Source organism: Ovis aries, chromosome 12, assembly GCF_016772045.2.
Source record: "Ovis aries strain OAR_USU_Benz2616 breed Rambouillet chromosome 12, ARS-UI_Ramb_v3.0, whole genome shotgun sequence".
In the NCBI taxonomy this organism is placed as follows: domain Eukaryota; kingdom Metazoa; phylum Chordata; class Mammalia; order Artiodactyla; family Bovidae; genus Ovis; species Ovis aries.
Genome location: NC_056065.1, coordinates 50491268 through 50517805, shown reverse-complemented (window position 1 = coordinate 50517805; position 26538 = coordinate 50491268). Strand labels below are relative to the sequence as shown.

Here is a 26538-nt window from a genome sequence, read left to right as displayed (position 1 = left end):
GGAAAATCTGCCAAGCTGCAGCCAGTGCAGAGGCTGCTGTGTGCAGGGCCGTGGCCTGGACAGAGGACGCGTGTCAGGCAGGGTCCTCGCAGACGCTGCCTGATGGCCAGAGCTGAACAGCAGCGTCTAGCACAAGCCACCTCCTGGTCTGCTGCTGCACCCTGTCCAGCTCTGGCCATACCCATGGGGGCCAGAGCCTGGAAGGTTACTGACAAAAGGCCAGAGAGTAAGGGCTGCACATGTGCCTGTGTGCATACGTGGGTGCCATTGTAGGCAGTGTGTGTGTGTGGTGTGCGTGCTGTGTGTGCCGTGCCTCGTGTGCCCTCCCCAAGGCCATAGGTTCAGGCAAAGACCAGGTCCCTAGACCAATTCCATGAACATCTCCCAGGGCCCGCTGCACCCTCCAGGGCATCTCTAGCCTCCCCCAGCTTCCTTGGGTGCCTGTGGCCTCGTGTCAGTGAGGCCCCCAGACCCAGACTCAGGGAGACCAGTCCCTGGGCACTCAGTGGCTAAGCAGGAGCCACCAGCCTGGGCCTCAGGTCCATTGCCACACCTGGTGCTGGCATGACTGCTGCAGCCCATTTGGTTACAGCATTTCCTCCCTTATTTGCATGCCTCCCCACCCAGGCCCAGCTGTGAGCTCTGTCCCTGAAGGGAGGCACCTGCCCTCTGAAGCCTTGGGATCCCCGAAGCTTCTAGGCCACAGACCCTCAAGGTGCACTGTTCCCAGGCAGGCTGAGGCCATGACCCCCATCTCAGGACCCTCCCCACCCAGTCATGGGTGAGAGGCATGCTGACCAGCCATCCACTGTATTTTTGGTTGCCAGGCTGTGCGATACCCCAACTCAGGCTGCCCCTGGGCCTGCAGTCCACCCTGCTCCACACCGACTATAGACAGTGCCTCCCTGGGCTGGGGGGATAGTGTGCTGCCCCACTGTCACCTCCATGACTGTCTCACATCAGCTGGAGATTCCAGGCCCCTCTGTCAAGCAGATCCAGGGCGACCCCTGCAGAACAGCTGGGTACCAGGGGTTTGGACACAGGTAGCAATGTCACAGACAGTAGCTGCTTAGAGCCTGCCTGCCTAGGTCACCATCACCCAGAGGGCCTGTTGGTGCCATCAGGATAAGAAGCCCAATGTGAGCACACCTGAGAGGCCCAGGAGATGGTGACTCCAGGGCCCCAAGGAGGCAGGTGAACAGGCAAGCACTTTGCTAAACAAATCCTGTGCCCCTCCCTGCCTGATTCCCCATATCTGGGGCCCCAGTCAGTCTGCCCACTTGCTACTGGAAGTTCAAGCGCAAGCAGTCTGTCCTGCTGCTGGAAGCTGCCACCTGCCATGCTGGGCCTGACCTTCCTGGGTCTCGTGGCTGCACTGGGTATCAGGCCAGGGGCCCCACTGTGCCTGTCCCAGCAGCTCAGCCTGCCTGGGGACTATATTCTGGGTGGGCTTTTCCCCCTGGGCTCAGCCGATGATACCGGGCTAGGTGACAGGACGCAGCCCAATGCCACCGTCTGCACCAGGTAGGGAGGCCGGGAGTGTGGGCAGGGGCGGTGGGGCTGGGGGAGGTTGGTCGGGGGGGAGGTGTCGGCCACCCGCAGCCCCTGTGGCCGCAGGTTATCGGCCCCCGGCCTGCTCTGGGCACTAGCTGTGATGATGGCCGTGGAGGAGATCAACAACGCGTCCACCCTGCTCCCTGGGCTGCGTCTGGGCTATGACCTCTTTGACACATGCTCGGAACCCGTGATCGCCATGAAGCCCAGCCTGGTGTTCATGGCCAAGGTGGGCAGCCGCAGCATCGGTGCCTACTGTGACTACACGCAGTACCAACCCCGTGTGCTGGCCGTCATTGGGCCCTACTCGTCCGAGGTCGCCCTGGTCACTGGCAAGTTCTTCAGTTTCTTCCTCATGCCCCAGGTGCGCCCCCTCCCCACGTCCCATCCTCCCGCTCACCTCAGGAGCCCCCGTGTCAGGAGCTGCCTTCGCCTGCAGGTCAGCTACGGTGCCACCACCGACCGGCTGAGCAACCGCGAGACGTTCCCATCCTTTTTCCGCACGGTGCCTAGCGACCGTGTGCAGGCTACGGCCATGGTGGAGCTGCTGCGGGGGCTGCGCTGGAACTGGGTGGCCGCTGTGGGCAGTGATGACGAGTATGGCCGGCAGGGCCTGGGCCTCTTCTCCAGCCTGGCCAATGCCAAGGGCATTTGTATTGCTTACGAGGGCCTGATGCCGCTGCCCCGGGCTGGTGGCCTGCGGCTAGGCTCCGTGCAGAGCCTGCTGCACCAGGTAAACCACAGCAGCGTGCAGGTGGTGGTGGTCTTCTCCTCTGCCCACGCTGCCTACAGCCTGTTCAGCTACAGCATCCACTACAGGCTCTTGCCCAAGGTATGGGTGGCTAGCGAGACCTGGCTCACTTCAAGCCTGGTCATGACACTACCGGGCATGGAGCGGGTGGGCACGGTGCTCGGCTTCCTGCATCAGGGTGCCGAGATGCCCGAGTTCCGGTCCTATGTGCAGACCCGCCTGGCCCGGGCTGCAGAGCCTGCCTACTGCGCCTCGCTAGAGGCAGGGCAGCTGGGTCTGGAGGAGCATGTGGTGGGGCCACGCTGCCCCCAGTGTGACCGTGCCTCCCCGGAAAACGTGACCGATGGGCTGCTATACCACCAAACCTTTGCCGCCTACGCAGCTGTGTACAGCGTGGCCCACGCACTTCACAAAGCACTGCTCTGCAACTCCTCAGGCTGCCCTGCACAGGAGCCTCTGCGGCCCTGGCAGGTGAGGTCACAGAAGCTATGCCTCTTGGCTCATTCCCCAATCCACTGGCGCCCCTGAGGAGGAGGTGGGGGGTGGGGAGGGGGGTCTGGCCAGTTGCGACTCCCTGCCCAGCCCCAGCATCCCAATTCCCCCACCGCCAGCTCCTGGAGAATATGTACAATGTGAGTTTCCGCGCATACAACCGGACCCTGCAGTTCGACTCCAGTGGAAATGTGGACCTGGCTTATGACCTGAAGCTGTGGGTCTGGCAGGACCGGATGCCCATGCTGCGCACTGTGGGCAGCTTCAACGGCAGCCTGGAGCTCCAGTTCTCCAACATGATCTGGCACACCCCAGGAAACCAAGTGAGTGCCAGTCCTGCCTGGGGAGCAGGGGCGGCCCCCAGGGCTTGGGCCAGTGTGGCCAGCCACACAGAGCCTGAGCCCTGCCGCCTGCCAGGAGCCTGTGTCCCAGTGCTCGCGGCAGTGCAGGGAGGGCCAGGTGCGCCGCGTGAAGGGCTTCCATTCCTGCTGCTACGACTGCGTGGACTGCAAAGCAGGCAGCTACCAGCGCCACCCAGGTGAGCCCTCGGGGTCCAGCCCACACTGAGGCCCGAGTGAGGCCAGGTACCACAGGGTCGGGTCTGGGGCAGCGGCAAGGCCAGGGAAGCCAGTGGCCCCCAGCACGCCCTCTCTCCTCCCTTGCCTCAGACGATGCTCTCTGCAGCAAGTGTGACCAGGACCAGTGGTCCCCAGATGGTAGTACCCGGTGCTTCCCCCGCACGCCCAGGTTCCTGGCATGGGGGGAGCCAGCCGTGCTTGGGCTGCTCCTGCTGCTGGGCATCGTTCTGGGTCTGGTGCTGCTGGCCCTGGGACTCTTCACCTGGCACCGGGACAGCCCACTAGTTCAGGCCACAGGGGGGCCCAGGGCCTGCTTCGGCCTGGCCTGCCTGGGCCTGGTCTGCCTCAGCGTCCTTCTATTCCCTGGCCGGCCCAGCACTGCCAACTGCATGGGCCAGCAGCTGCTGCTCCACCTCCCGCTTACTGGCTGCCTGAGCACACTATTCCTGCAGGCAGCTGAGATCTTTGTGGCCTCAGAACTGCCACCCAGCTGGACAGACTGGCTCCATAGCCGCCTGCGGGGGCCCTGGGCCTGGCTGGTAGTGCTGCTTGCCATGCTGGCAGAGGCGGCACTCTGCTCCTGGTACCTGGCGGTCTTCCCACCAGTGGTGATGACAAATTGGCACGCGCTGCCCACGGAGGCACTGGTGCACTGCCGTGTGAGCTCCTGGATCATGTTTGGAGTGGTGCATGCCACGAACGCCATGCTGGCCTTCCTCTGCTTCCTGGGCACCTTCCTGGTACAGAGCCAGCCTGGCCGCTACAACAGTGCCCGCGGCCTGACCTTCGCCATGCTGGCCTACTTCATCACCTGGGTCTCCTACATCCCCCTCTTTGCCAATGTACATGTGGTCTCCCACCCGCCTGTGCAGATGGGCACCATTCTCTTCTGTGTGCTGGGCATCCTGGCCACCTTCCACCTGCCTAAGTGCTACCTGCTGCTGTGGCGGCCTGACCTCAATACCCCCGAGTTCTTCTTGGGAGGGGGTCCCAGCGATGCCAGAGGGCAAGGCGGCAGTGGGCACGAGGAGGAGACTCAGGGGAAAAACAAGTGACCCTTGAGTCAGTGACCTCACCCCAGTGAACTCAGACCTCATTGAGGTACTCCCAAACCAAGTCTCCATGCAGCAACCTGCAGACTGTGCTTTGACTCCACTGAGACTCACAGCCCTAGATTCATGTTGACCCCAGAGTGACCTCCAGAGTGCATAAGCGGCCTCAGCCCAATGGGATCTCATCACCTGGGGCCCCAGAGTTAGGCTCTGTCTTGTCCTGGCCCAGCCCTGGCCTACACAGGTGACCCAGCCCCACTGTTCCAGTCAGAGGCCCATAGAGGGTTCTTGGGGCTCCGTGAATCCTACACTGAGTGCTCAGGGAAGACCCCAGGGACCACATGAAGGCAAAACTGGGTGTCACTTGCCTGGCTGGGCCCAGTGGGAGCCCCCCACCCAGCATCCTCTCCAAGCATCACAAGAGTGGGATGTTGGGAGGTGGCTGGGGCTTTCTCAACCCCTCTGCAGGGGTGTGTACCTGACCTGGGCCCCAGCGCAAGGCAAGAGGCCTCCTCAAATGGGAGGGGGCACCCAGCTTCCTTCTCTCTCCCTGGCCGGTGAGCCAGCAGAATGGCGGCCATCACCTCCAGCACCACGGACAGAGCCCAGGCAGGGTCAGGGGGGTCAGCACTATGGCCAGCACCAGCCACAGGGACCCCTACCCCTCACCCCACCCCTGACCCAGAGCCAGGAGCCAGCACCACGGACAGAAGACTGCCTGCCAGGTTGGCTGTGCTCAGGGCCTTGGTGAGCTGGCACCCAGAGGACAGCACCAAGCCAGTCCTGGGTCAGTTCTCAGCTGGTCCCTGGGGAAGTTGATCCAGCCCCTGCATCCCAACCTCCTAAAGTGGGAGAAGAGACACAGGTCACACATCAGTCCCATAAAATTAAACGCTTTTTAGTGTTTAAAATAGCATTTACACAGAAGCAGCTCTATTAACTATCTGGATGACGCTCCCAACTAGATATAGTATCTACAGTGCAGACATGTGCAGGCCAGAGACGCCGGACGGAAGCGACGTGTATGTGTGCGTGTGTGGGTGGGTGGGTGGGTGGGTGAAAGGCCACCCCAAGATCGCGAGGAAGGCTGAGCTGGCCATGCCCTCTGCTCTAAACCCTGCCCCTGCAGCAGCTGTGTGCATCTGTGGCCCTCCCCCCTCAGGGTCCCCCATCCTGCCGCCTGCCCCTCACTGTCTTCCCACACACCTCCAGAAACGACCTGTGTCCCTGCAGGGGGGACACACGAAACTGTTCTGGTGGCTGGGGTAGGGGACAGCGGACTTGGCCACCACCCCACAGAGCACACTGGCCAGACAATAAATAAATAAATTAGATCCCTACCTTGGGCAGCCACAGAGGGACCTTGGGGCTATGATTCTAACCCCGAGAGAACGCCCCCAATCCTGGCCTAGGCAAGATGGGTGGGGCCTGTGAACCCAGTGGGGCCCAGGCCTAGTGGCCACCTCTCAGCTCAGTTTGAGGCCCCATGCACAGCTCTGTGGGCAAGCTGGGGTCCCTGAGGCATACGCCAAGAGGGGTGTGTCAGACCTGCCTGAGCACAGGGAGATGCCCCTCCTGCCCAGGGTCTGCACTGACAGCTCCAGCCAGGGATGGATGAGCCGCCATCCAGATCACGGTGGTCTGGGCTGCCCTCAGCCCCTCCCCTCCAGCCTGCTGCCACTCTGTCCAGGCCCAGACCCCATTGCAGCAAGCACAGGTCTGACCTGGGATGGCTGCTAAGGCAAGCCCACACAAGCTCCAGGAGCAGGGCCCTCCTGCAAGAGCAGGACCCTGGGCCTCCCCACAGCAGGGCTGGGCTGAAGGCACTCTCGCCTCGGTCACATGATATCCACGAAGAACTCACAGGGGTTCCCCATGGCCTTCTGGAAGGACTGGCGGCTGCCCGTCAGCTCTGGTGGGACAGAGGCCAGCTCCCGGACAGGTGGCCCCCCAGGTGGCCCACCCACCACTGAGTAGGCCTTTGTCAGTGGGTGCAGTGGGGGGAGCCCTGGGGCGGCGGCTGAGGCCTGGCTGCGCGGGCTGCTGCCACGGCTGAGCTGGCTAGGCGGACGCTCCCGCCAGCCACTGCCACCCGCCCCGCTTGGTGCCGTGTGGTCTGACTCGCTGCCACTGCCCCCAGCTCCAGCTGACCGGCTCTCCTTCTCGCGGCCCAGGGCCCGACGGCTGCTCCCGCCAGCACTCCGGGTGGACCCACTGCTTTTGCTTCCTGGGGTCAAGAATGGGGGAGAGGAATGGGATGGTCAGTACTAGGCCTTGCCTCTTCCAAGACAGACGGCCATGGCCAGGACCGCCAGGGGCAACACCAACGGTCCTGAGCGGGTGCAGGTCGGGGTAGGCAGCCATGCAGACATGAGGGCCGGACTGGCCCAGCCCAGGGAAGCGGGAGCAGCTGCAGCAGGCAGAGGAGAAGAGATGCTTGGCGGGGGGGTGGTGGTGGGGGCAGGGTGGGCAGTGGCAGACAGGCAGGGATGCTCCAGGGCCAGCTCGATCCCCACTCCTCACACCAGTGCCTGGAACGAAGGCCTGGTCTTGCAGCTGAGAAACGGAGGCCCAGAGGAGGCCATGTGCCCGGGGCACTGCCAGCCATCGTGGGCTCCCCACCCAAGACCCGCCTTTCATCTGCCCCCAGAGCCCTGGCCGGCTACTCAGCTCAGCCCCTCCTGGGCACTCAGGACATGTTGGGAACCTGAAGATGCCCACTGACTGGGGACGTGCGGAGGGGGACTCCGAGCAGGACCCTGGCTTACCGGCCCCGAGGGTCCGCTCCGCTAGTCCTTCAGTCTAAGGCTTGCTCAGCACAAAGCAAGGGATAGAGGAGTTACACACCAGTGGCCAGGCACCCACACCACCAGCTGGGCCTGTGCAAGGTCCACTGGCGCCCAACACACTTCCCCTTGGACACTGCTGCCCCTGATCCACTGTTCTCTCTCCCCATCCCCTCCTGGGTCCACCAAACCACCCACCAGACCTCTCCCCAGACGCTGGGGGCATGTGCCCACTGGCCTCAGCACCCAACATGCTTCCCCTTGGACACTGCTGCCCCTGATCCACTGCCCTCTCTCTCTGTCCCCTTCTGGGTCTACTGAGTTACCTACCAGATCTCTCCCCAGATGCTTTTGGGGGCATGTGCCCATGGGCCTCACTAACCCCCCACTCAGCCTCAGGACAGTGTCCCAATAGGTGCTCCTCTGTGACACCACAACCCCCCTGCTCAGCTGCCCTTCACGTCCTAGCAGTGGGCTGCGGCTATCTACGGAACTGTCCCCTCTGCTCCCTGCTATGCTGCAGCTGGCGGGTGGGTCCCAGGACCCCTCTGCTGCTCCCCCAACCTGGGCCATCACATCCCCTGCCCCCATTGCCACACCATCTCTCTCTGCCTCTGCCACGTCTGGACCACCAGCACACCCACACAACCCCTGAAGACTCTAGGCTCTTCTCCCCAGCCTCTGACCACTCACCCCTTTCAGAAGAAGCCACCTAGGGCCCGAGCACAGAGCAGGTGGGAGTGCAGGGCAGGGGGCGGGTACGCAGGGCAGAGCCAGGCTGTGGGGGACAGGGCTGGGCTTGGAGGTAGGGGCCCTCACCTTCACTCTGCTGACTCCCGGCACTGCCGCTGCCGTAGCCGAAGCCAGGGTCCTGGTATGCGGGCGGGAAGCAGGGCGGGGGCCCTGGGTACTGGTAGGGGTAGCCCTGACCCAGGGGCCAGGGGGCAGCTGGGTGGGGCAGTGGGGCCAGCGTGTCCTGATCAGAGGCCCCACTGGAGCCGCTGTTGAGGTTCAGGGCAGCAAGATCTGCGAGAGGGGAGGGCAAAGGGAGTGCGGGTAAGGGTGGGGAGGGCGGCCTTCCCGTCTGGGACTTCGCTCCGCAGCCCCACTCACTGCTGCACAGGTCCCCGAAGACGTAGTAGCACTGCTCTGAGAAGGTGACCTTGTTGACTGTATGCCGCAGGAAGCCACGCTTCAGCATGCTGCTGGCGTACTTGCGCGCCTCCCGCCGCTCACGGAAGCCCTCCAGGTGCGCGTACAGCCAGTCCACCACATCTGCCCCTGGGTGGCAGCAGGTGGCAGTCAGGCAGGGACCCAGTCTCGGTCTCCCCCACTCCCAACCACCCCCACCCACCCACCCACCGCTTGCGGAAGCCCTGCAGGTGCAGGCATAGCCACTCCACCACATCTGCGCCTGCGTGGCAGCAGGCAACAGTCAGGCAGGGACCCAGCCCCACCCTTGGGTGCAGGACCCTCACCAATGACGGCATTGGCGATGGTGATCTTGAGCCACATGCGGTCCCGGATCTCCAGGCCTGAGTCCGGCAGCTGCATGACCCGGACGACAGCACCCATGTCGCTCTTCACCGTCAGCGGTGCCTCCTCCAGCTCTGCAAGGCATGGCCCCCCTCCTCAGCCTGAGTGGCTGACGGGTAGCACAGGGTCAGAACAGACCCCAGGCCCGGCCTGCTTCCTCACTTCAGAGGCCAGGCTCTGCTGGCCGAGCAACTGTAGGGCTCAGTGCCAGTAGTCAAGGGCCCCGCAGGGTCAGGGAGCAGGCACTGGGCGGGAGGGGTTTGGACCTTCATCTCCCACCCTGTCCAACCAGGGCAAGACCCCCCAACCCTGCAGACCAGAGCCCCAGGGGCCAATATCAGGCATCTTCTACCCCTTCCCCTGCGAGCTGGAGCTATTAGTCATGTTAGTGGCAGGAAAGCAGGGTGAGGGCCCCACGCAGGCACCTGCCTCTCCCTGCCCCCACCACACAGACCCCAGGGCTCGCTGAGCCCCTCCAGGTATCTCCTACTCCCATTGCTGGGACAGAGAGCAGGGAGGAGGGGGGGAGCAGGCACCCCCGCATCTGATCATGAGGACCCGGCAGCACCATGAATACTCAAGGCTGGCGTGGCCCTCACACCTAGTGAGTGCCTGGCCAGAGCCTCGGTTCCCAACCTTGTGAGCTGCCACTTACGCGGAGCGCCAGGCACAGAGCTGGTTAGTGAGGAGGAGCTGGTGCGCGTGACGGCGCTGGAGCAGGGGCTCGTACCATAGCGGGGCAGGGCTCCCGTCAACGCTGCCGTGTGGGACAGCCAGGCAGCTGGGTCGATGGGCCGAACTGGATCCGCTGGGCAGCCAGAGCATGGCAACAGATGGACAGGTGGACGGTATTGGGGGAAGTGGAACACAGGACAGAGAAGAGGCCCTTCAGGCTGGGCTAGGTGCCCCAACCCCACCCCGCCGGCCCCAGGGGGTCACTCACCCCTCGGGATGGTGAAGTAGCTGCGGGGCGTTGGGTCCCAGCACTTGGCCACCGTGAGGCTGATGGGCCTGTGGGGTGGGCGGGTCACAAGGTGACCCAGGCGGCCCCCTCCCCTCCGCTGTCCGACCCCTACACGCGTCACCCCCACAGGCCTCACCCCGTCTGGGACACGATCTCCCGCAGGACCCGCACAGCATCATCGTTGCTCATGTTCTCAAAGTTGACGTCGTTCACCTGGGGGCAAGAGGTCAGCATGGTGGGTGGGGGTACTGCTCTTCCCCCGACCAGAAGCTCTCCCGGCCCGCACCTGCAGCAGCATGTCGCCCGGCTCGATGCGGCCATCAGCAGCAACAGCCCCACCCTTCATGATGGAGCCGATGTAGATGCCACCGTCGCCCCGGTCATTGCTCTGGCCCACGATGCTGATGCCCAGGAAGTGGTGCCTCTCTGTGGGGCAGGGGTTGGTGAGCAGGTGTGTCCCCACCACCACTGTGCCCTGCCCAGCACCCCACAGAGGCCTCACCCATGTTGAGTGTGACGGTGATGATGTTGAGGGACATGGTGGAGTCCGTGATGCTGCTGAAAGAGGAAGCCTGTAGGGGACGCCAGGTGAGGGGCTGTGAGTGGGACCCATCTGCCCGCCCCAGCCTACACCTGTCCAGTCCACACCTGACTGGTCCACACCTGCCAGCCCACACCTGTAAGATTCACACCTGCCGGGCCCACACCTGCCCAGTCCGCACCTACCCGGTCTGTCTGCCGCAGGCGCTGTTTCCGCCGCCGGCGCTTGTGTTTCCGGATGAGCCTGGAGGAGGTGCTCTGCTCCGTGGAGCTACTCAGCCTGGGGGGGCCCAGAGTCAGGGTCTGGCCACCCCCCACATAGTTGAACTCAAAGGGGCAGGGACAAGGCTGAACCTGGGGAAACCATCCCCACCCTGCAGACAGTGAGCAGCCAGCAGGGTGTCCTGCCCATGTGCACACACACATGCATACATATATGTGTGGTCCAGGGCACACACCCTGCCACACCTTACACCCCCACCCTCACCCACCGGCTTGTGTTGTCATCTTCATCCGAGTCGATGAAGCTGCTGGACTCAAGTTCACTGCTCAGCACGGTGGACGCACTGTCAGGGGGCAGCCCCAGGTCCCGCCGCCGGTCCCCCCTTGGGTGCCCATTGGTCCGGGCTGCTGTGGGGACAGCAGGGAGGGGGCCTGGCCATGGGATCCCCTGGAAGTCACAGGAAGCCCCTGCAACCTCAAGCACTCTTTCACCTGGGAGCTGGCAGGGTGACTGCAGGGCTGCTGAGGGGTCACTAGGGTCCAGGGTATTTGGGTCTGGAACCTCTGCCAAGGGACTCCCACTGGAAGGGGGGCCAGCAAGGGCTTGGGGTGCCCACGGGGGTCCCAGGGAGGTCAAGGGCATGGCTTCATTACCCTCTTCACGGTTCCGGCGTCGGGCTCGCTCCCGCCGGTGGCTGACCAGTGACTCCGTGCCAGTCTCGTTATCCATCCCGTCGCGGCTGCCGGCCACATTCGGGCTGTGCCGAGGAGGGCTGGGCTGGGGCGGCCAGGCCACTCATGCCTCAAACACCCTCTCAGCTCCTCTCCTCCCAACATCCAGTGGGACCTCAACTCCATCAGAGCCCCCATCTACCCACTGGCCCACTCTGGGCCTCTCCACTTGCCCCTCCTCTGCTGACCAGCACCTACTGACCGTGGGTCCCTGCTCAGCTGCCCCTCCCCACTTCCAACAGGCTGGCAGGACGCAAGCCTCTCAGCTCCACTGGGCTCAGCACAGTCCCCCAGAATCCTTACTGGAAGGAGGGAGGCCGGGAGTCCCCGATGCCGCCTGTCCGCTCAAGAGGCGGGGGCAGGTCTGTGTGTCCATCAGTGCCCTGAGACCCTGCATCCGAGTGCGCACCCTCAGCCAGGACCAGCTGTAGACAAGAGCAGGGCTCAGGAACCAGCGTCCAGGCGACCCCGGCAGGGCACCGGGCATGGGCAGTCCCCTTCTTCCACTCCCACCAGCCCAGGGCCCTCCGCCAGCATCCCATGGACTCACCCAGGAGACCACACGGCCGTTGAAGCAGGGCAGCTTGGCATTATCATCAGAAATCTCCTCCTTTACAACCCTGCAAGCAGACACAGCTGTGAGGCAGCCACACTGGGGCCTGTTCCCATCACTAGGCTCTGGACTAAGGCCCCCAGCTTGTCCGGGGTGTGGGTCACATGGGGCATCTGGCCACACGGGGCATCCAGCCACACACCCAGATGCTGGTCTGTGCGGATGCCCTCACCCAGCACCTCCGCTTCTGGAGACCATCACCATCCTCCCAGGACCCCACCCAGGGCCCATGGGGCCCAGACACAAATGCCAAGTATCCTCCTTGCTCTGTGTGACTCCCCCAGACTTCATAACATGAGGGCAGGGCCCGGTTCACAGCAGGCTTCAGCACAAGTAGGGTGTGGGCAGACCCCCCGGGGAATGCACAGCACACAGACCCGCAAGCTCACACTCCAGGAGTGGGCCACCACCCTCCTGACCTGTTGGCCCAGCCAAGGAGACAGAAACAAACCCCCACTCACAACACTGGCCCAACTAGAAGGGCGGCCAAGTGCAGGGCCAGCAGAGCCCACGGAGAGGCCTCAGGCCCTGAAGGTCAGCAAGTGTCACCAGCTCTACCCACTGCCCAACGGCTAGCCTGGCCTGTCCATGCTGCCCCCAGCAGGAGGGCCTGGGGGGACAGGAGAGGCAGGTGGCCAAGGCCCAGAGTAACTCTAACTGGAAAGGAAGCCAATGACCCTGGGGTCAGAAACAGGTTGGGGAGGTCCAGGAGTCCGGTTCAAAGGGGTGAGAAGGGCAGCAGGGAAGGGCCATGGGGCAGGGCAGACAGTGCTGTGGCCCAGACACATCCCACACTGTGGCCTCCTAGAGGCCCAGGGAGCAGGGGAGACAGGGCGGGGCTGGCAGCAGGCCCCTGGAGCACAGCCCTGCCCAGCACCGCAGATTTCCACACCTAGGATGAGGGCCCAGTGTAGAAACAGGAGCCGCAGACCAAGCAGGAAGTAGCCTCGTGGCCTCTGGGCCCAGACACCTCAACTCAGCGTGTCCAAGGCAGCAGCAGGGGGCAGGAGGCCCCAGAGAGCAAGGCTCTGGTCCACCCCCACCCACCAGGAGAGGCCCAAGACCTCAGGGCAGAGTGCACAGAGGAGACAGGGCAGCCTGGAGAGGGCACTCTGCCAGGGTCCTCTGGCGACTCCATCAGATGCCTCCCAGGCCAGCCACACAGGCACAGATGAGGTGGACAGAACAATGGACAGGAGTCATTTCTCAGAAACCCCTCTCCCCAGTGAGGAACAGACAAAGTGTCTACAGCCTCCATCACGCACCACAGTCTGGCAGAGCTGAGCTCTGGGGAGGCCGAGACCCAGCCCAAGATGACAGAAGGTGTCACCACATGAAAACCTGCGGTGGCCTGGGGACACTTGGGGTCCTGCCAGCTGCAGCCAGGAGACAGGGGGTTGCAGCAAGCCCTCTAGGGGGCCCAACGGGCCCCAAGCACCACCTCTGAGTGACTGCAGCAAGAGACCCAGAGGGGACCTGGTTCTCACTTCACAGCCCAGGTGGCCCAGCCAGCAGCCTCCCCTCCCTCTCTGCACTTATGCCCCCGCCCTTTTGACTCACAGCACAAGGTCCATGGGGCTTCCCAGAGGTGGACACCTCAGGCGGCACCCTGAACCCCCACTGCCTTGCACGGCCAGCGCCTCCAGACAATCGGTCACCCAGAGCTGCCTGAGGCCCCCATGCAGCCCACCTACACATGAATGCCCCCCACCAGGGCCCAGAGGCCCTGCTTCCCCAGTCCTCTCCAGCCTGAGAGATATACACCTTCTGGCCAGAACTAAAGGGCACCCAGCCTTCCCCCTGGGGGTCAGGCCATCGAGGAGCAGCTAGTCAGGATAGCAGGGAGGGAGGGGGCATCCCTAGTGATGGCCAGGAACAGGGATGAAGTTAGAGGTGGGGCTGGGGGAGGCTTCAACCAAACCTGGGGAAATGCCCCCCAAACAATCCAGAGAGCCTTCCCTGAGCCTGAGAGAAGACCTCAGGAGCTGTGGTCAGCAAAGACATGAACCTTCAGGGTGGCCACCCAGGGGAACCTCCATTGGCATGTTGCCCCCAGCTCCGGGATTCCTGGTGAGATCCCTGATAACCTGGAACTTGGGCTGTCCAGCCCCACCCGCCACCTCCGCAGACGCGCCCCAGTGAGGAATCTGCTCAGAGCAGGGCCCGTACAGAGCAGGGCTCCCTGCTCAGAGTCAGGAGCCCAGGGACCCTTGGGGTCCCAGAGACCCAGTGGGATGCCCCGCCTGTGACACAGGGTTGCCCCAGGAGTCACGGTCCTCAGTTCCCACAGAGCCTTCATCTGTCTCCCTACTGCCTCCTGACCAGGCCTGGGCTCTGAAGGCTCCAGGGTGAAGGGTCTAGACCTTAGACCCTCCACGCCTGACTGCAAGTTCCAGGGGGTGAGGCATCTAGAACCCCCCAACACCAGGGGCACTGACTGCAGATGGCAGAGCTGCAGAGGGCAGAGTGGGAACTCAGGCTGCCTGGACCAGGCCAAGCGCAGCCCCCACCACAGCCCCCAGGGCCCCCAGACAGATGGCCCCACAGACCAGAGCTCCTGGTCCAGTGATGCAGGGCCCAGGGCCACTGCCAAGTCCAGGGAGGCCTGGAGTCCGCAAGGCAGTGGAAGCCTGTGAGCATGGCTGCACACCAACCCCAACGCTTAGCACCTCTGGGTCAGCCCAGCACAGGCTCTGAGAGCCTCCCCAGCTTCACTGGGACACACAGCTATGACCTGCATGGGAAGAGTGGGATGGAGGTGCAGAACTCTCTATCCACTTGCCAAAGATGCTCATGGAGAGTGGGGCCTGGCCAGAGCAAGTGGCTATGGCCACACCTTAGACTTAGGAAGGCTTCCCTTCCTGGCCAGAGAGGCCAAGAACTGAGTAAGACTTTAGGAACAGAGGCCTCAGAAGGGTCAGGGACCTCACAGTCCCCAATCTGAGGCCACCCCTCTCATAAGGGGGCCACTTCCCCAGCCCAGCCAGGACCTGCCCCCCCTTTCTCCAACCTCCAGCTATAACCATTAGGTAGCCAACGTGAGACTCTAGCTCTCATTTATACTAAAGTGTGGGTGACTAATCAGACACTCCCAGAGAAAATTTATTCCACTGAGTAAATGATTCTACAGAATAAACAGAACCTGGAACTCTGTAGGTAGATCTCAGGAGAGGGAAGGAAGGAGGCAGATCCCCTTCAAGGGTCCCTGAGGGCAACAGGCCACCAACCACAGGTCTGGGGGTGGGGGAGGGGAATAAGATGAGCCACCCCTGCTCTGTCTGCCCAGGCCCACTGCACCTTCCAGAGTCACCCCAATCCCTCCCTCTGTCCCAGCCCAGCCTACCAGCTGGTCTTCTTCCCTCCCTCACATCCCAGTCATGCTCAGACAACCTGAAGAACTCCTACTCTTGCTCCAAGACCCAGATCTTGCCTGCCCACCCTGACCTCCTGGGCCAGGGCACCCATGGGTCTGAAAATCCTCTAGCAGGTACAGCCTCTGCTGAAAGTGCACCTGGAGCAGGGGTCTCTGCAGCTCAGCGGCTATTAGACACAGGAGGAGGGTCAGGTCCCTTAGGCTGCACCCCAGATCATGGTCCAAGGGCAGCAACCTGGGGGAGGTGGGCACTCAGTTTGTCACACACTTCCTTCAGTGTGTGAAAGAACATGTGTGATTTCAGTAATTTTTGTTAAAATGATAAACTAAGTTAAAAAACAAAAGCACCCTTCCACATACCTGATGCTCACAGCCAAAGCAGAGCAGGCTCAGAGAAGTGAGACTGTAGGCGATCAAGCAGCTGAGGCGGGTGGAGGGCAGCCAGTGGCCAGGACCAGGCTCCCCAGTCTGTGCCCTACCCTGTGAAGCCTGGCTTGGGGGCAGCTCCTAACCTGAGCCCAGCAGGGTTGGGGGCTGCCAAGGACCCATTCCCCGTTCTCTGCCTCTCCCTGGTGTTGAGGGTATGAGACAGTCTAATTGCCCCCATGTCCCTCAGGCCTCCCTGGGAGCCACAAAGTGGCCTCAGCTTAACCTGACCTGGGACTGCCCAGGGCCAGTGCAAACCACAGAATCCAGGAAATGGCCTCAATGTCAAAGTCCCAAGACGCAGCCACAGACAAGGACATGGGCATGGGCTGCCTAAGGGCGCCCAAGCACACCTGCTCAGCCCAGGCGGCCTCTGGGTGCCCCCCCAGCACTGCCGAGCGGGAGACTCAGGTTACCCGTGTTTGTGCTAGGTCAGGGCTCGAGCGTCCAGCCAGCTTCCAGTTCACCACTCACCGTTCCAGAGGCCCAGCCCGGCACAAGCAGGAAGTCCCCTCAGCCGGGACAGCCACCACTAAGGACAGACGTGGGAACTCTGACCCAGAGGCTGCCCGAGTTAGCAGCTGGCCTGCACTGCTCTCAGGAACCCAAGTGGCATGTAGTTCAGCAGGGACACAGGCCCTGTGGCCAGCAACCCTGAGGCTGGGGTGGGTGGAATAAAGCCCCATGTTGCCCAGTGACCCTTGGTCCCTGCCCTGTCCTGAGGACCCTGGAGAAGGGGGCCAGAAGAATGCTGTTTTAAACCTCCAGAAACTTCTGCAGACCCCTGCAGACAGATCTGCGCCCTTGTCCCAGATCACCTCATTTCCCTGGTGCTAACTAGGAGACCCACTGGGTGGCTGGCACCTGTCCCCACCCTAACCCCTTCCCCCCAACGCTTGGAAACTCCTCTGACCCCAAACATCATGAATCCCACCTGCCCTCCACGTAAGGGGGGCAGCGGACCCTGAGTCTGACAGGTGCCAAGATGGGATTTCGGAGGTCCGCTTCGACTACGGACCTCCACCGCAAGTCACACACACTCAGAACAGGGCCCAGGGTGAAAGGAGAAACCAGGACTGCGGTCCGCCCACCGTCCAATGCTCTCAGATCCCGGAGCAGGCAGTCAGGGGCCCAGGCGCCCCATGCTCGGAGCATAGACAGGTGAGACACACGCACCAGGGCGCGCAGACACCGCCCAGGTCACAGCCCCTGGATCCCCTGCCCTGCCTGGCCGGACAGGTGCCTACCGCGCGCACCCGCGCACAGGCCCTACGGCCCACTGACCCGAAGTCCTGGTCCATGGACTTGAAGAAGAATTTGTAGGCGTGCACGGGCCGGTTGCTGAGCACATTCTTGAAGTCGGCCAGCGTGACGCGCTCGGGCGCCACCGGCAGCTTGACCAGGTACGGCGTCTCCTCCTCGTCCATGTGATAGATGATCTTGGTCTCCGCCATGGCGCGGCGCTCAGGCTCGGCCCGGGTCTCGGACGCGGGCGCCTCCCCGCTGCCGGCCCGCGCCCCGCCCGCGCGCCGCTCCCGGCCCGGCCGCGACCAGGCCCCCGCGTCCCCGCCCGACCGCTCCGGCCCCGCCCGCCCTGCCGGCCTCAGCCCCGGCCCTGGCCCCGGTCCCAACTCCGCGCGCACCCCGGCTGCTGCCCCGCCGCCCGCGGCCGCCCATGCGCCCCGGGCCCGGGACGCAGGCAGGGAGGGCGCGAGGCCCGCCGCGTCCGTGCGCCCCGCCGCCGCCCCCTCGGGCCGCGCGTTAAAGGGACCCCGGATCCGGCTACGAGCGGCCGCTGGGGGCGCCCGAGAGCGGCGGGCCTGACGTCACCAGGCAGTCAGCGGCGTGGGGGCGGGGCTGCGCACGCGCGGGTGAGGGGCGGGGCGCGCTAGGGGCGGGGCCTCCTGCCTTGTCCAGGCCTGGAGCTCGGGGCGCGCGCTCCCGGCCTTCGCCACGCGCATTGGCGGGCAGTCCACAGGGTCAGGCTCCCGGCCAGTGGGCGGCCGGGGGCGCGCCCGGTGGGAAGAAGGCGGGTGAGGGCCCTCAGGAAGCTCCGAGCCCGGCCTGGAGCCCTCGGAGGGTTTCTGCGCTGCCGGGCTCCAGTCCTTCACCTCTTCAGAGTCCGGCGGCGCCTTGGTAACACCGACGGGCTGCAGTGGCTACGTGGGAAACAGAATTCTTGTGTCCGGACCGGAACCGATGACACTCTGTCACTTTGCCCCCCTACCCCCACCCCGCGTCAGCTCCGAGTTGGCGCGCCCTCTGCCAGGTCGCAAGGGGGCTACAAGAAACACGGGCCAAGCGTTATGCGGGTCCCCGTGTGGACGCGACAGTAGGGTCAGCGCAAGCAGCTATGCGCACGCAAGGGGCGGGGCACGGCCCTCCGGCAGCAGGTGTAGAGTGGTTTTTTTTTTTTTTTTCCCAGCCGCTGTCCATCAAACCTGCGTGGGGTCCTCCGTGGGGCAAGGGTCCAGCCACTGGGGAGAGAGGCTCTCCCTCTCCGACCCCAGGAGGAAAACTTGAGGCCACTAGAAGGAGGCCCACGCTAGCGAGAGTGAGATGGGAGAGGACCTAGGGTGGAGCCTGAGAGTGGTGCGGGTGCTGCCCCCCTTGAAGTTGGCTTGGATCCTGGACTCTTCATCTGCCAGGTCAGGACCATCCTCGCTCAGTGGACCAGCGCAAAAAAAGGCCACATTAGTCCATCACTGACTGGAGGAGCCAGTTCTTCCATAAGTCCCTGAGTCCAAGCCAGGGACCACCCTCAGGTGAGCCTCGGCAGGGTTGTTGACATCCATTTCCCTGGGCTCTGAGGGCTCTGTGAGGTTGGCCCACTCAACAAAGCCTGGGCCTTCTTCCCTTGGGTCTCAGCTTCCCCAGAGGTGATCTGAGGAAGCCAGGAAGGATGGCCTTGAAGGAAGGGTCACCATGGCTCTCTGCTGGGTGTTCAGGGAGGGAGGAAGACAGTCCCTACCCCACCAGGGACCAGATCCTCCAGGCCAGATACAAATGGCTGCTGGTCACACTGATGCAGGGGCTCTGGGGTCCCAGCTGCACTTCTGCCCTTGAACCTCTCTCTCCTACCTGATCACCTGTCAGCCCAAGTCACAGGACAGAGGCTGGTGGCCAGAGGCCAGTCCCAGGACCCATGCTCATGTGGTCAAGCTGGGGCTCTGCAAGGGACCTGAGTTTGTGGCCAGAGCCTGAGCTCTGACAGGAAGGGCCTTGTCCAGTGGCAGTGTGGCCACTGTGAGTCGGGGGTCACTAGGCTGGGGGGAGTCACAACTCCCTGCCCCAGCCTCCCTCCCTGCCTTTGCCACTGGGGGTGGTTCTTGAGGGGTGTGAAGAGACAACAGCTATTTTGAATTGTTGCCCAGGTATTTTACTGCATGAAAACGCTGCTCACGTACAGAATCTGGACAATTAGGTGAGGACCCAAGTTCAGGATCCCCACCACAAGTTCCTGCCTTGCTTTTTCCCCAGCACGTTTTACAGTGACCACTCAGAGTCAAGCCCGTGACAGTCAGTGACCACTGCCCCAAGCGCCTTGTAAGTTCTAGGTGCTTGCTACCCTGGGCTATCCATCTCCAGCTTGCTGGTGACCTGATGGAGAGCTGCCCTTCCCCTGGCTCACAGAGCATTTCCATCCCCCAACCAGGAACTGTAAGGAACAAATTTTGTGGGTCTCCTTGTGTGACATCTTGAAACTGTGGCTTCATCAAAACGACCCCAGGGTTTCACCTTTGGCAGGTGAGAGTTCCAATGCTGGGAGAGCCACACGCGGACTCTGTGTGGGTGGTTGTGCTTCCTCGCTCAGTGGGTCATGATCTGCGTGTTCTCAGTCCACCACTCTGGGTTTTCCAACTTAGGGTGACAGTTGCCCCTCCTGCCCCCAAGGGCCTTGGAAGACAGGGTCAGGGCTGGAGAAACAGGCTTCTTTCTACCTCATACTCCTTCTGTTCTGTTCCTGTCCTGCTGGCACCCCTGAGGGCTCTCCCACTGACTGCTTCCTCCCCCTTTTTCCTCGTGAACTAAAGCCCATCCTGGCATCTGCTTCTCTTTTCAGAGGACTAAACTAGTACAGCCCTCCGTCCTCATATCCCCCAACATGCTCCCCTCCCCCATGTCCAATAAACCCTCTGAAGAGGACCTGAGGCCCCTCCCCAGGATACCCAGAGCTTCCACCCAAAGGAAGGGGTGATGACAGTGCAACTTCAGATGAAAGAAAGTACTTTGGGGTCCCCAAGGTGCAGACTCTGCCCCTGGGGAGATGGAGGGGAACAGCAGAGGCATCCTTGGGCCCAGGTCTAAAATCGATGTGGTCTTTATTGAGACGATAGCAATTCCCCAGGATGAGCAAGTGTGGGGTGTCGGGAGTGGCAGCACTGGCCACTCTAAGACCATCTTGACACCATCCTCCGGTCCTCAGCCAAAACAGAGTCAGTGAGGCCTCATCCCTGGACTCCAGGCCAGGGAAGGGCTGAGAGAAGGGGGTCAGGGTCAGAAGTCACGTGGAGCCCAGTGACTGTCAAGGCAACTTGTTGAAAACGGGGCTGGAGCAGGGTTAGCAGAGAGGCAGCTCCAGGTGTCCAGATGCAGTGCAGAGAGACACTAGCCCCAGACCTGGAGTACATAGGCTTTGGGTTGCCATGCAGAGCCCGCTACAGTCTGGCAGGGTAACGTGGGGTGCAGTCGAGGGGAGCCAGCAGGCGGATCTCCTGAGGAAGGTAGGACTGCCAGCCCTGAGGCTGACCCAGACCCCAAGAATCCCCACTGAGCCCTGTCCTGTCCCCCACCCCTGCAGAGGTGGGGCTCCCAGCCCTCGGTGGGCAGAGGCCAGGAGAGCCTGAGGGACTGGTGGACATCAGCAGGGTCTTGGCCACGTGAGGAGGGAAGGGCACATGGTGAGGGCTGCTGAAGGGACCAGCTGCAGCGCCGGCAGATTCCAGGGAGCCCACGAGCGCATTGGAAGACTAGGTGGTCCTGAGGGCCTGGAGGCAGCCTCACTCTGCACCGGTCCAGGCCAAGTTCCTGGACAGCGGGACCAGCCGCTGGAAGGGGGGCCAGGTGAGCTGCATGGGGGTCAGGAAGAGTCCTCCGAGGTGGACAGACAAGAGTTGGCAGAGCTGCTGGCCCAGCCAGGAGCCCGGAGTCACCTTATTTGCAGTACTCCTTTCTGAACTCTGGAAGCCAAAGGGACAGGTGGTGTCTGCCCTCTGCCCCGGCAAAATGGGCCGACTTCCATCAGGACTATCCAGGGACTTTTGGAACCCCGAGGGGCAGGGGACTCCTGCTCACAAGGCTGGCAGGTGTCTTGGGGTTCTGAGTGGATGGAAAGCGGGTACAGCCCAGCTCTGAGATGGGTGGGGGGTCTCCCTCCCTCCCCTTCACTAACCTTTGTCCAAGTCGATGTTCTTGGCGGGCGGGAGGCTGTGGGCCAGCTCAGCCCTCTCCTTCAGAATGTTGTTTTTGTAATCTGGAGCAGGAAGACAGCAGGGTGAGGACCCCCCAAAGACGTGCCTCCCTCATCCCAGGCCTGGGAGCCACAGTCTGCCCCTTGGGTCTTCTCACCTAGTCGAATGTCCTCACTCCTGTAAAGAGCCTGGTCCCCGGAGGCCACAGCAAACTCTGCCATATTCATGTCCTTCCTGGAGGCAGGAGGGTGGTGGGAGGTCAGAGGGTGGGTGAGTCTGTTCGGTCCCCAGGGAAGCCAGAAGGGATACTCACGCCTTTGGCTTGGACTTCTTGTCGGAGTATTCGTAGCCTAGGGAGGGAGACTCGTGTTGAGGGCAGCCTTGCCCACTCCCCAGCTCCTCCAGCCCAGAGGAACCCTCGCAGCCCGGGTAGGAGGCTCCCAGAGCCTCTGCTTTGGTCACTGTGCCCTAAGTCCCGCCTCCGGCCGGGAAAGGCTTCTGACGCTGGCCCCAGCCAGGCAATCGGCTCACCTCCACGGCGGCGCTGCCGGGTGGCCAGAACGACTGTGATGAGCAGCAGGATGAAGAGCAGCAGGGTGGCCAGCACGTAGCCCAGCTGCTGGAAGAAGTGGGCTCGGCCCTCGGGGACGATGACATTGATGACGCTGCGGCCTCGCGTCAGCGTGGGATCTGCCGGGACCGTGTGCGGGACAACGTCAGGGAGCATACGTACCGTGCGCCCCGACCCAGCCGATCTCAGCCCGCGGGAGGCTCCCCCCCAACACCAGGATCCCTGATTTGGGACGGGAGGGGGCCAGGTGGGTTGCTGCCCCGCAGACGTACCTCCTGCACCTGGGCCGGGCGCACCGCTGTGGCTGGAGCCATTGCCCGGGGAGTCCCGCGGGGGCGGGGGCGGCCGGGCGGCTGGCTCGGTGACCCTCAGGTGGAAGACGCGGCGCTCGTGCAGGCCGCAGTAGTGGTGGTGCAGGTGGCAGGAGTAGGTACCCTCGTCTGCAGGCTCTAGCGGGTCAATGAGCAGCGAGAAGTCGCCGCGCGCGAACGCGTCCGCCTCCACGGCCACACGGTCTCGCAAGAAGGGCGGCCCGTAGGCGCGGCGCTCGCCGGACGCGTAAAGGTCGAGCAGGCGGTCCGCACGGTCGTGCGGCACCCCAGGCGGCTGGCGGTCCCAGTGCACAACCTGCTGCGCTTCCTCCAAGTGCCTGTCGGTCCACACGTGCGCGCGGTTCACGCATGTCAGCAACGCAGGCGCGCCGCGCTCCACAGCCAGCACCTCTTTCTCGCCGTCCCAGTGCGCGCCGGCCGCCCGGGCTATGGGAGCATGGCGGTCAGGGATCCCGGGCCGGGAGGGAGCCGGGACGGGGCGTCCAGGGTGGCAGGGGTGGGAGCGCACCGGGGGTGGGGGGAGGGTGTTGGGGGGACACACTCACGGTCGTCGGTAACCTTGAGGCGCACGGCCAGGCTCTCGTAGAGGTGGCAGTAATGGTGGTGAAGATTACAGGTGTACAGCCCGTCGTCAGTCTCCTCGACCGCTACGCACCGGGGGATGGGGAGGGGGGGACCCAGCCGTAAGCTCTGCGGCCCCGCCCGCGCCCCAGACCCCCGCCCGCCGCCGCGGTACCCAGGCTAGTACCTCGGATGAACAGCGAGAAGTTGCCATCGTGGAAGGCGGAGGGAGGCAGCAGGAGGCGGCCGCGGTCGCGCGGCTCGTACACGCGCTGCTCGCCCGCCGAGTACATGTCCACCAGTCGGCGCGCAGGACCGCCAGCCTGGCCGCCGCTGAGGTCCCAGTGGACGACGCGCTGGCGGTCGTGCAGCCTGTCTTGGGTCCACACCATGCGCGGGCTCTGGCAGCGCAGCACCGCCCGGGCGCCTGCTGCCCAGCTTACTGCGGACTCGGACACCACGGAGCTGTCGGAGGTCGCGGGCCCTGATGGCCCTGGTGGGGAAGGGGAGTCACCGGGGAGGGATGAGACTCCAAAGGACAGTACAGGATGGGGCTAGCAAGAAGGCAGGGAGACTGACAGGTTCTTAGGGGAGGGTGGTCACTAACCTGAAGACAGAAGGACGGCAGAACCTGGAATGAGAGGAAGTGAGGGTCAAACTGGGGAGGGGGTGACCTGAGCCTTCACATGTGGGTCACCTGCTGAAATTGGCCCCCCACTTGGCCCCTGGGTCCCTTCTATAGTCCTAGTTGAGCTGGGTGCTAAGGACACCCTGTTAACAGGAAGAGGTAGGTCCAGAGAAACCAGGAGGGCACAGTGGGGGGGTTTCCTATTCCCCCTACCTCTCCCAGGCCCCCACTTAATCCTCTTGGCCACCTCCCTGGGCTGCAGGGACAGCACCTGCATTTCTCGGGGTGACAGGTGGGGCCAGCCCAGCTCTGGATATGTGCTTGTCACCAACGGCCACCTTCAGGAATGGTGGCCACCCTAACCATCACTGCAGCAAGGCCACAAGAGCACCAGTGCCTGACACCTCAGCTGGTTTGGGGACTCCTGAACATACATATCCACTGTGGCACCTGCCCAGGGCCACGCTGCACTAACCCTCCAGGGTCCTCAGGCTGCTGGCACCCCACCCAGGAGCCCCTTGGCCTTCAGAAGGACAAGAGTGACCCTACCACCCCACCCCACACGCCATATTCCTGCTCCGGAGATATGGCCTGGCGCCCGGGCTGGACAGAATGTGCCGGGTCAGCAAGCCACCCCCGAGGAGCAGACTCGGGGGGCTGGGAACAGACCCTGTGAAACACATGCTTCCCGGGTCCCCCTCAATCCTTCACCCATCCCCTCCTGACAACAGATAAGCACAAGGCTAGAGGGGCGGCCCAGAGAAGTAGAGGGTGCAAGGGACCCCAGGAGGAACCCCCATGCTCAGCCTCCCTGCCCTGTCCAGCCCTGTCTCCAGCGTACAGTGAGGGGAAGTTCTGTAGGGATCTAACATCAGACCTCAGCCCCTCCGTGTCCTGGGGGTCTTCTCCTGGTGAGCAGCACCCTCTGAGGTCCCCAGACCCATCCGCTTCCTGGTGGGGTGTCCCCTCACCCCAGAGTTCAGACAGGCTTAGCCCCAAACACAAACTGGCTCAGACTAGGTGTGACCCCTGCCACCCCACCCCGCATGAACTCACTCTGCAGAAGCACAAGTCTCCAGATCAGGACCCAGGCCCGCAGCTCCATGGCGCCCGCCTGGCCCGGAGGCGCTTTGTCTCACTCAGTCTCAAACTCTGCAGAAAAACAGCCCGGCCCCCTCCTCCTCCCCCTCCTCAGCACCCGCCATGACATCACGGAGCCCTGGGCTGGCCAACAGTCTGCAGACCGCCCCCTCTGCTTCTGCCCGGCCCCTTGGCCTCCCCCAGTACTTGGCTGGCCTGGTGGGAGGCGTTGGGGCCTTGGCCACTGTGTCCCAGAGGGTGAGGGGAGTCACTCTGGCTTGGGTCCTGGAGAAGGGGGCAGCAGCCCAGCCTTGGAGGGGCGGGGGCCTGAGGGCATGGCCCCAGATGCCTTGTGGGTATTTGTGACAGACGGATCCCCACTAGGGCCACTGGAGGTCTAGGGTTCTGGGGGGAACATCTCACCTGCACCTCTATAGGGGGGCCCCAGCCATTTCCCCTCCCAGTGCCCTGCAGGCCAGCAGAAAGGCCCAGGCTCCCCGGCCACCAGCTCTTCCTGCTGGCTGTGTGGTGACCCCTGGGGCTCCATTTTTTCAGCTGTGAGGTGGGGACAAGAGTAGTGCAGGCCCTGGGGGTGCAGGGGCTCCCTCCTGGCAGCATGATGGACACCACAGTCTATCAGTCAGCTTCAGCACCCAGAAAGCTGCCAGGGAGATGAGCGGCAGGGACCAGGGTCCCCTGTCCTGGTGACCCCACCCCATCTGCATGCCACCGAGACCCAGGTCCACTACTCCCGGGAGCACCACCCTCCCCTCCTGGAGGAGAGGGAAGAAAGGGGGGTATGGAACCCTTCCCAACAGAAGGCACAAATTTGAAGCTCTGGGAAAACTCACAAAGTCACGTAAACAAATGTGAAATAACAGAGCATGCACTGTGTACCAAACCCACTCTTTCTAGTTAAGCAAACCTCAAGAAAAAGAAAGGAAAAATCCACTGAACAACCACAAAACCCACAGTGCATTTTTGGACTGCCCATTTGGACTGAATTATGGTCACAGCTCCTAGGCCCTGGTGGGCTGGAGTCTCACTCTTGAATCCTGCCCTGGTCCCCAAGTTCTCAGACAAGCAAGGAGCCCAGCTCAGCCAGACTCCTGGGCTCCAGGCAAGGAGAGGAGGCTGCTTATGCTGCAGCAAGAAGGAATGAGAGGTGACAGCAGGTAGGACTGGCTAGGAGGACACAGGACTGTGAAGACGCCCCACCCCCAATCTAACGGACCATTTCCTCAGCAGGATCCAGGCCATCAGGGCTTGTCTCCACACCCCACCCCCAGCTCCTCCCGGGCCTTTCATTCTGGAAAAACAAGCCCAGCCTGGCTGGCCTTGAGGCCTGGCCTCTCCTCCTGTTTTTCTAACTGGTTTATATTAGTGCTGGTGGCCTCCCTCCCAGTCCGCCTCCCTCCTCTGTGCAGCCCCCCTCCCCCCTTCCCCAGTGTGTCTGTCTCTCTCCATGTGCCTCAGCCGCTCTGTCCTCCATCTCAGCCCTCTGTCCCCGCCTCTGGCTGCCGGGCTGTCTTTCTTCCACAGAAGGATTGTCCAAGCAGGGCGGCAGGGAGGCAGACACCCAGGTCTGGCCTCTCAATCTGGAAGAGGACAGGGTCAGCTCCCAGCACTGAGCTAGGAGGCTGGAGGTGCTGGGTCCACACCCTGAACTGTCTGCAGAGCCCCTCCATCCCCGCCCCCGACCAGGCCTGCATGGAGGTTGGTGGGTTCACAGCACCACAGATCCAGCCCTTGGCTCAGCCCCAGTGCAGAAGCCTGAAGGAGGAAGCAAACCCTGTGGCACCACTGGGCAGGATGGACAGGGTAGTGGAAGGCGGCAATACCCTCCTCCCTGCTCCCTCCTGTTCTCTCTGCTTGAGCCCACCTCCCCGGTCCTTGGCAGGAAACACAAGTGAGAACAGAGGCCCAGAAGAGAACAGACCAGAACTAAATGACCACATCCCCTCTCCCAAAACTCCAGGCCGGACAAGGCGGGTCACCCAGGCAGCCCCATGGAGACTGAGACTCAGCCTCTGGCTCCAGTCCTGGGGACCCGGACATTCCAGGCAGCCAGGCTCACTGGGAGGAAAAACCACAGGCACTCAGAGGCACAACCCAACACAGACACGTGTTAACATGTGCTGTTCCGTCATCCAGCAGAGCTGAGCACCTACTGCTCACCCCGCACAGAGCTGAGCACCTAGTGCTCACCCGGCACAGAGCTGAGCACCTAGTGCTCACCTGGCACAGAGCTGAACTGTGTGCCAGGCCCTGGGGTTCAGCACTGCACAGAGGCCAAGCTCCTGCCCTCTGGCAGTTGTTAGTGGAGAGGCAGCCGG

General features: G+C 63.1%; 3 protein-coding genes and 1 long non-coding RNA gene across 20 annotated transcripts; 2 read left to right on the top strand and 2 right to left on the bottom strand.

The window, feature by feature from the left end:
• The first annotated feature begins 466 nt into the window (after nt 1–466).
• TAS1R3 (taste 1 receptor member 3) lies at nt 467–5343 on the top strand. The gene is made up of 6 exons (XM_042229368.2): nt 467–1524; nt 1618–1918; nt 1994–2776; nt 2917–3120; nt 3215–3335; nt 3466–5343. Exons 1-6 carry the CDS (start codon nt 1340–1342, stop codon nt 4428–4430), a joined length of 2559 nt encoding a protein of 852 aa, XP_042085302.1. The 5' UTR covers nt 467–1339; the 3' UTR covers nt 4431–5343.
• On the bottom strand, nt 5305–17143 carry DVL1 (dishevelled segment polarity protein 1). 14 transcript variants are annotated; one of them, XM_042229356.2, is made up of 16 exons: nt 16904–17143; nt 11758–11827; nt 11511–11632; nt 11130–11253; nt 10745–10923; nt 10440–10533; nt 10216–10285; nt 10000–10139; nt 9850–9926; nt 9693–9760; nt 9405–9557; nt 8692–8823; nt 8327–8494; nt 8033–8239; nt 7196–7235; nt 6612–6654 (listed from the first exon to the last, which is right to left on the bottom strand). In XM_042229356.2, the coding sequence occupies exons 1-15, from the start codon at nt 17071–17073 to the stop codon at nt 7225–7227; spliced, it is 1785 nt and encodes a 594-aa protein (XP_042085290.1). In that variant the 5' UTR covers nt 17074–17143; the 3' UTR covers nt 6612–6654; nt 7196–7224. The 14 variants fall into 14 exon arrangements, with proteins under 14 accessions (XP_042085287.1, XP_042085288.1, XP_027831611.1 ...); XM_042229353.2 differs by lacking the exon at nt 7196–7235 and having other exon boundaries at nt 5305–6654; XM_042229354.2 differs by lacking the exon at nt 7196–7235 and having other exon boundaries at nt 5305–6654; nt 9480–9557.
• Nucleotides 17144–17466: 323 nt separating this feature from the next.
• Nucleotides 17467–21242, top strand: LOC121816080 (uncharacterized). 2 transcript variants are annotated; one of them, XR_009595846.1, is made up of 2 exons: nt 17467–18384; nt 19100–21242. It is a non-coding gene; the product is annotated as an uncharacterized LOC121816080 (long non-coding RNA). The 2 variants fall into 2 exon arrangements; XR_006055544.2 differs by having other exon boundaries at nt 18994–21242.
• On the bottom strand, nt 17567–24254 carry MXRA8 (matrix remodeling associated 8). 3 transcript variants are annotated; one of them, XM_027975804.3, is made up of 10 exons: nt 24179–24254; nt 23102–23125; nt 22682–22987; nt 22479–22580; nt 21874–22359; nt 21562–21720; nt 21344–21380; nt 21188–21264; nt 21012–21092; nt 17567–17778 (listed from the first exon to the last, which is right to left on the bottom strand). In XM_027975804.3, exons 1-10 carry the CDS (start codon nt 24225–24227, stop codon nt 17735–17737), a joined length of 1365 nt encoding a protein of 454 aa, XP_027831605.1. In that variant the 5' UTR covers nt 24228–24254; the 3' UTR covers nt 17567–17734. The 3 variants fall into 3 exon arrangements, with proteins under 3 accessions (XP_027831605.1, XP_027831606.1, XP_027831604.1); XM_027975805.2 differs by lacking the exon at nt 17567–17778 and adding an exon at nt 19925–20799; XM_027975803.2 differs by lacking the exon at nt 17567–17778 and adding an exon at nt 19925–20334.
• Between the last annotated feature and the right edge of the window lie 2284 nt (nt 24255–26538).